General features: G+C 34.3%; 1 protein-coding gene across 2 annotated transcripts; it reads left to right on the top strand.

Moving 5' to 3' along the window:
- The first annotated feature begins 923 nt into the window (after positions 1-923).
- On the top strand, positions 924-6,918 carry LOC133201787 (pre-mRNA-splicing factor CWC22 homolog). 2 transcript variants are annotated; one of them, XM_061337588.1, is made up of 7 exons: positions 924-1,242; positions 2,102-2,773; positions 5,025-5,486; positions 5,686-5,859; positions 5,988-6,052; positions 6,171-6,413; positions 6,570-6,918. In XM_061337588.1, the coding sequence occupies exons 1-7, from the start codon at positions 1,236-1,238 to the stop codon at positions 6,606-6,608; spliced, it is 1,662 nt and encodes a 553-aa protein (XP_061193572.1). In that variant the 5' UTR covers positions 924-1,235; the 3' UTR covers positions 6,609-6,918. The 2 variants fall into 2 exon arrangements, with proteins under 2 accessions (XP_061193572.1, XP_061193573.1); XM_061337589.1 differs by having other exon boundaries at positions 924-1,254.
- Positions 6,919-8,904: the final 1,986 nt, after the last annotated feature.

Below are 8,904 nucleotides of genomic sequence, written 5' to 3'. Positions count from 1 at the left end.
TCGAAGTGAACGGAAAGTCCCAACCACTTACTCTTTAAGAAATTAATCCTTGAGATCTCGATTATATCTCGAAGTCTTTTCAGTCCCATCTAATTCGAAATAACGAGGTTTGACTGTATTTATATAATGACACGTTATAAAATATTTTAGATTACTATAGTACTTGCAATTTATTGTTATGACGAATTGACCACCGGTTTCCTGACCGTATCTGTCAATGTTATTAATACACAGGGCGTTTACATATGTATGTTTCCAAATTTGTCTCAAGGACATTTGAAACTGTTGTGTGATAAGTTAAAGAATGAAGAGTTAAATGAATATGATTTATGTCTTAACATAGAACATGATTTCGGAGGCAAATGCCTTTAATTTAAGTATTGTTCAATTTCAAATTTTTGTAATAATTTCCATGCATTATCTTTTTACTTTTTAGTTTGGAAGATTACAGGAATAAATATTGCATGGAATCCAGAGGAAAGTAAAGAGAATTCCCGGAACATTTAGTGTTTCTTGAAAAAAGGGGCCATGACTTTACTTATGCAACCTTCATATTATAACAATGATTCTTGGGTATTTTTCTTTTGAGTAAATATAAACATTGCATTGCAAGTCGATCATTTTGACACGCCGCAAAGTTAACATCCGTTTCTTTAGTGGACATCGCACTTTAAAGTTGACCTCTTCCTTATTCCTGACTTTCTGTCCGGGAATGTACTACCACAACATTTGGCCTGTTATCAGATTCATTATCTTAATTATTTATTAAACAGCACTTCCTTTTAATTCCAGTGAAAAACATACTGGGTAGTGACGAAACCCTTTAAATATGCAGGGATTAATTTTAATATCAATGGATCATATCATGTGGAATTCTTTCCTGGTCTAATGTTTTGATATTTATTTTTAACATGCTACCCTAGGAAATACGTACCTTGTCGTCATTTGAGGAAATTTTTAAAAAATATACCCGATAAATAGCCGGTGATTTGATAAACTTGTGTTTTTATTTTAAGAGCTCGCCCCACTTTAAACCCAGCAAGTGATGTCAGGCGAGGAATTTACCTGAGTCACTGTCTTTATCTCACCTGTGGAAATAATAAAGCGAAACGTACGAAAGAGAATTTATTATTCAGATGTACACCATCGAATGAAAGTATATTTTATATAGTGCTATGTTTTGTGGGGAGATCGAAGAAAGCTTGAGGAAAGGAGACTTCTGTTGCTAAAACCAAATGCCAGGTTTGATATGACGTAAATAGTATTTTAAAAATGACTAACATTTAAAAATAATTTAAAGGGTATTTACAGTATTGGGTAACTGGTTTCATCAATGTCATGATAGAGGTGAATTTTATTTGTTCTGATATTTGAAAGACATAATTTTACATATTTACGGTAAACACAGATTAGAGATCTTCGAATGTTGTTCAATATGTACATGTTTGAAGTAAGTAAATGTTCTATTGCAAATTTAAAAAAAGTAAACTCTCTTTGGTAAGAATATATAGTATCAGTAAATTATATATAAAAGGGATTAAATGAATTAATTATAATTTATAGTACATATCTTAAAACATAGAGTAATTCTTCATTTGAAAGAAAAGATCTTTTAGGTCTACATTAATTTGTTAAATGATCAAATAATCATTTTGGTCGTAACATGACGCCATGTTTTTTCGCCATGCTCTAGTAGAGCTCAATGTCAACATTGTGCTTGCATTACCTGTACAATGACATAGGGATTTAACTATAAATATATCCTTGTGCAATTCCCAATCGAATTTCCTAATGTATATTTTCTTCATTTCGAATGTACCATGATAATTTGAAAAACCTTTAATAAGTTGGCAAAAGAAACTGAAAAAGTATATCATTAGGGAACACTGATAAGCATTTATTTAAGTGATCAAGTTACTCGGTACATTAAGTCTTGTGTACTTATAACCTTTACTTAGTTATTGACTTGCAAAATTGTTATTAATATTATAATGATATACTTATATATATAGCAGGGATAAGAAGGTCAGGAAGTGATATTTTATAGAAAGAATTTCAAATATTTTTTTATATACATGTATATATACTTTTTTCTCCGTAGAAAATACAATGCCACAACGAATTGTTCAGAGAAGGCCTACCATACCGATGAGGAAAGAGGATAGAAAAAGACTGTCTGACATTGAAAAACTAGTCCGAGCACCAAAGATGGCTGATTCTCCTGGAAGTGACGGACGCGCGGGGTATACACTCCAGCGATCAGACAGCTACAAAAGAGCAATCTCAAAAGAAAACCGAATATCTGTGTTATTCGGATCAGAGAGTGACTTTCAAAAGAAAGATTACGATAAAGAAAAATACAGGACTCTTCCCTCTCAGATTGGGACTATTAGATTGACCAGCCGGACTACTTCCGGTCATCGGAGGCATTCGTCATCGTCACACATGATCTATCGCCAAGAGTCCGGAATTGTGCCGTCCCCCGACACAGACGAAGATCAGAGAAGTTCTGGATCCACCAGAAAAAGAAAGAGTCGTTTTCAACAAGCCAAAGAGCGGATTTTTCACAGCTTTCAGAAGCAGACGATCACAGAGGAGGAGAGGCGCCAAAAGAGAAAAGAGAAACAAGAAAAGCAGAAGAAAGTGAAAATCAGAAAAAAGAAAATGAAGTCGTCTTCCCTCGAAGTTATTCAGGAACATTATGCCGAGTCTGTCCCCAAAAGTCGGCTTAAACGTATATTCTCGTTTCGGAAATCTCACAAAGTTCACGATGGTAAGTTTGGTCCATATATTACCCTTTGTTCTTAAGGTGTTTTAGTATATAATATAATTAGAATTTTAATTTCTTCCGATGACAGCCGTTCTACGAATTCTCTACAAAAGTGAAATTATCTTGGTAGAAATTTTCAAATATAGTAATTGGGAATATTCTTGATCTACTCTTTGCATGTTTTCTAAAAACAAAGTGTTGACAGTGGCGTATATGCTAATGTGTAGGATAGTGAGAAGTCAGAGATTTAACCTGAAGCTTAAAGTGTTGGTAGGCAAAGAGAAGGTCCCCCTTCTCGATAGGGATTATGTATATTTAACAGAAGTAATTTTTTTTAATACATGTTAAAAAGTTCGTTCTCCAGTTTCTTAAACGTGACAGGTATATATAACTCATTTACATTGAAAAAGAAAATGCCCCTCCGACAATTCATTTTGCAGGATGTTGTTAAAATTTTCTGGAAGCCTATTGATATCTTTTAATATATTAGTACAATGTACATAAAAAAACAATTTTCGCAAAGTGCAAAGAAAGTAGTCATAATGCAGATTTTTATTGATCAATAGATAATATGTCAGAAAGACAATATGTTGCATAATTCGACCGATTTTTTTATACCACCTGTTAATCGACTCTTTTGTATGAATTCTATTTTTTTTTCTCCTCGTTCTGTTATTGCAGCTCCAGTAATTTTAGAATTGCAATTTAGCGGGGGAAAAGAAGTACATGTATATTGATTTCGTTTTTATTTTTTTTTATTCACAAATTCGGAATCGAATGGTGATTCCCTGAAAAGTTACTGTTGATGATTCATTTGGCACAATATATACAACCTAATTACTACTATTGATATATAAGTCGGACACAGCGGCAAAGTGTCATCCATTGATCGAAATACATTATTCATAAAATAATCGGATGAGCTACTAAACTGTGCACCGATTACAATGAGATTAACACCCAAAAGAAATCTTGTAACAATACCCGTCACTCTAATTTATAATCCCGTTATTTAAATTGACAACAATCACTTTATGACGAATAACTTTTCCTCCCCAGGGAGAACATAAATGACATCAGCTTTTAATTCTGGTTGCTGTATACTGCGTTACTCCATTTTTATGTACTCTTTGTCGAGATCTCTTTTGCACATGTTTCTGTCAGTGCACTTAGCGTTTGCGGTTTTAGAATTACCGGTTTTATGTTATCATTATAGAACACTGCAATTGAATGAAATGAAAGGTCATATGCGGTCAGTCTTAGATCAACAACACCGTGCTAGATTGTTGAACATGTTTTAAATTCATTGACCACAGGCGCTTCTGTGGAATCACTATGATTAAAAAAACTGTAATTATGTTTGTTTTGGTCAGTCTTCCTGAATACACAATTAACGCTATTGATTTTTAAATTAAAAAGATTTTCAAAGATATTGAATTTAGTACAAATATACCTAATTCGTCACTTCCTAGGGGTAAATGGCATTTTCATTAAATGATAACTTAATTTTAATTAGAAAATGAATTTGTTTTTGGATTTTTAAAATCAGATTTGATTTTTTACTTATGTCAATTGGATGCATATTTATTAAAATGTAGCAACATTTTCTGACCGCGAGTCCATTTGTTAAAAGCATACTATAAAGCTTCCCGAGGTCTCTTAATCATTCAATATTATTCTCTCTTAAAATTTTTTTTCTCATCAACTCCACACATATAACCGATCAGGATTAATTACATTGACATAGTTTTTTGTCATATCGCGTTTTTTTTCATCACTGATTTCCCGACAGCCGCTGAATCCGTTAAGTTACTGACTTAACATCGATCTGAAGAGAGCAATGCCCTCCGTGCTGCTAGCCAAGGAACGTTCTACTCACTTTTTATGCACCCTTTAGCGCTATACGTTATTGATTTCGTATGTATAAATGTAATCCTCGCGGTCACTCAACTTTTACATGTCCTACATATTAGCTGGTAATTAATTGGTCGAAGACGTAGGCTGACATGCGCGAGCATGCATACAGCTTATATATATATAATCTAAATACAACTGTTCATTAGACTGTCGCTTGACAGCCAACTGGGTTTTTCTACTTTCACTTCCTTCATCAGAAGAGATAAAGTCATTACTTATATTTCCGCTCGCTGTAGTGTACTTAAATCAGTTATAGCTAGCTATCTATACTGTACAGTCATGAAGGCTAGGAAACTGCGTGTTTTTACTCAAAAGATTTATTTCTTTTTCCACAAAGGTGAAAAGGATCTCAAAGTTAGTGACACAGTAAACAAAAAGGCTTTCAAAAACAGCGAGGAAAAGCCTAAAGTTCGGGAATCTGTTCAAGGACCGACTCCAAGTCACTCTCATGATAATGATGATGGACACATGAAACCGGTGGATGCAGTGTTTAAGTCTCTGATTTTTGGTGAAATTTCAAATGGCTCTACTGTAAAAAGTGAAAAGAACGCATACTCACATACACATGGACAACGCAAGGCTGGTGATAGGAACAATCTCTCTTTGGACTTAACACAAACAAGAGGGAGGAGGGTAGTGCGAAGGTACTCATCCAAAAAAGATGAAAAAGTTACGACCGTAAATGGATGGTCTCATCACACACAATACGTCCGCCAGGTGTCAGTGTACAGCGACATTGAGATTGATGGCCATGGAGACGAAATTGACTCCCCGAAAACGACAGACAAACACAAAAAAGGTGAGTGTTCCAATACTAGTATGTCATTCTAATTTGATAGTTTTTTTTAGTTTAATGATTAAATTGAAAGTTTGAAATATTATTAAATCAATCTAGTGAGCACATGCATCATTTTCGATCAAAGAACAAACGTGTTTGTATAAATTATTTTACTATAAATATATAATACAACTGACTCTTTTTTACATTTTTTTTTTAGATGATCGTCCGTTTGAAGAACTACCAGCGGAGGAGCGAGAACACAGAATTTCCGAGGTTGCGGACCGACTTAAGTTTATTGGGGACAAAGCCGTGGAGAGGTATAACACCGAGAGTTCGTCATCAGGAGTGGAATCACCCCACGGGGAGGCCGGGGGTCACAGCGCACGCGGAAGTAAGTCCTATAGCTGCATTTCTCCGGAATTCGACTGAATTAAAAAAATTGCTCTGAATTCTTTCCTGAAGCTACAGAAATTAACTTTTCTTTTTTACATTTGAATATTTTTTAAATACGTATTTCAGATGATCAAATAGTTGAACAGCTTATTGCAGAATTTCGCAGAGAAGGAGACCGACTCTCTCAAGATGTAAGTTTTGTAATTTTTGTACATGTACTAGATTTCGTCTTTCACTTGTAAAGATACTGTATTTATTCAATGAAATAGAAATAGCTACTTGTATTATAACTGTCATTGACCTTTTCAGTACAACCTTGGTTCACTCACCCCTGTTGTGCTGGACATTGCCAGGCAACACACCTACACACAGTTCAAAAAGGTCATCCATTCGTCCTTGCACAGCACCATTGGATGGGATCAGATTGCGCTCTATTTTTATCTGACCAGGACAGCTGTTCACGTGGCTAAGGGAAGTGTCGGTCTTGCTCAGATGGCATACGACTACTTCCGGGAGACATACTCCGGCTGGGTAGAGGACCGAGGAGGATGGGTGAGAAATGGGCATATTCATTTTTTTAGAAATAGTTTCAAAATAGATCATCCCCAATTTATTGTTTTCTGTTTAAGAATTCAATATGCAAAAACCATGCATGTAGGGATTTTTCTTGTCAAAAATTTAAGAATACCTATTTGATTTTCTTTGTAGGAAACGATGTTGGAAGAAACAGACTGCGAACTAGATTAGTTTCTTTCTCAATTGAAAAAAAAAGTTCGCCATCGCAACAGACTGTAATGTGATATGGACGAATAGCGACATTCCGTCCGTTAAGGACTTGTGAAATCCATTTACCTGTCATATTTTTGTCATTGATCTCATTATTTTAATTTTATGGGTAAATCCATTACATGAAAGTGCCAAAAGTCGATCATGTGATGGTTAAAACGAGTCACATGACCTGCTTTAGAGGGAAATATGTTGTATCCTGGTGCAATATTTTATATTTTGTTTGTTTTCATTGTGTTCTTCTTTATAATAAAATTGCTAAAATAATTCAGTTCAGATTATCATTTATTTATAATTGTGTGTTCTGATCATTATTATTAAATATGGGTTGGTTGAGTACCCAGTCTTGTGCAAACCCTGAAACATTAAAACTTAAATAAATGTTTGGCCTCTTGGACGTTTATTATGTACTCTGATGTTGTCAAAACTTTAAACTGACAGTGTATTCTGCAATTAAATTGCATGATTGTGTCTGTAGGTAAAGGATGACTGAATTATGATTATACAAGTTTATTTCTTGATGCCAAAAATATTTCAAGTCTCTGGTCAAAGTCGCACTATGCAAATCTCTAACATGCGTGCATGCACATGAATAGACATATATGTACATGTATATATATACTAATGGATAAATCATTTCGTTTGCAATATACCTATGATAATAGAAAATTACCTATGATAATTGAAAATGAAAATAAAATATCCATTAAAAGATGTAAGTATAATTAGGATATGGAAAATCCATATTCAATAAGTTCCTAATAATACATGTAATATTTTTATGGCACCTTGCCACTGTCTTTTGTAGTGAAATATATATATCGTATATCACTTCTAATGGAGGTGTCCAAAACATTTGTCATCAATTAGTATTAATATTTTACTCAATACCACAGATACTACCCGGCCCTTCCTTTGAATCATTTTAATCCTTGAAGTTGAATGTTCACTTACTTTGTCGATATTAGAGTTTTCCACTCTCAGTTTGGGAATAAAAGTTTTATATTTCCAATTTTACTTAAACTCATAATTAAGTCAGTGTTATGTAGTTCGTGTAAAACTCGGTATCAAAACTCAGAATAGTTGTACACATGGATAACACATTGACAGACAATTGTTTCTGTAATAAAAATTTACCTTATAGTATAATAATAATAGTGTTACCATTATACTAAGGGGTAACTTTTTATTATAGAAACAAATGCCTGTCAGTGTGATAGATAATCAGCAGAAGCTCTTCGATAAATATGCAATGGAAGCGAAATTTAAAAGGGGTGGGGTACATGAAGTAAATCGTTTGCAATTAAAATCAAATTAAAGATGGTTACAGTTAGTGTTTTTCATTACATGTACCAGAAATACCTCCTCCCATCCAACCGGATGGGAGGAGGTATTAAACACAATTTAGGCCTATATGTAGTTTCAGTCACCTTTTTACAAATAATTTTTGTAATTTTTATGGCCCTGTCATCGAAGATTCGGGAGCATATAGTTTTTGCCCAGTCCGTTTGTCTGTTTGTCCGCAAAAACTTTAACATTGCCTATAACTTTTGATTGGTTGGAGCTATGACTTTCATATTTCACATGTGTATTCCATGTGACAGGACCTTCCTTTGGGTACCAACATATTTGATCTCTTGACCTTTGAGTTTGACCCACCTTTGCAAAAATTTACCAAACTTTAACCTTGGCCATAACTTTTGAACAGTTGGTGCTAGAGCTTTCAAATTTCACATATGTATTTATCGTGACAAAACCTTTCCATGGGTTTAAATATTTTTGACCTTGACCTTAGAGTTTGACCCACTTTAAAAAAAAATAACCTTGGCCATAACTTTTGAACAGTTAAAACTAGGGCTTTCAAATTTCACAGGTATATTCCTTGTGACAAGACCTTTCTTTGGATATCAACAATTTTGACCTTGAAGTTTGACCTAATTTTGAAAACTTTAACCTTTGTCTTAACTTTTGAACGGTTGGTGCTAGGGCTTTTATATTTTGCATGTGTATTTCTTTTGACTAAGACAAGATCTTCCCTTTGCGTACCATTTATTTTGATCCTTTGACCTTGGAGTTTGATACCGAATCACAGAATTGATATTAAAACAAATTGATTTGAACAGAAGCTCAGTTTTTTTTTCCGGGGGGATGGGGGGGGGGGAGGGGCAACAGAGCTATATAATTTTATACCCCCTACAACCGAGGTTACAGGAATGACCTTGTCTGTCTGTCCATGCAATTGTGTCCGGGTCATAAC

The sequence above is a fragment of the Saccostrea echinata genome, unplaced genomic scaffold, assembly GCF_033153115.1.
Source record: "Saccostrea echinata isolate AGI-Se365-2 ecotype Australia unplaced genomic scaffold, CSIRO_AGI_Sech_v1 ptg000045l, whole genome shotgun sequence".
NCBI classification, from domain to species: Eukaryota; Metazoa; Mollusca; class Bivalvia; order Ostreida; family Ostreidae; genus Saccostrea; species Saccostrea echinata.
The sequence above is the reverse complement of the archived record's forward strand: the minus strand, read 5'-3'. Positions and strand labels throughout refer to the sequence as shown.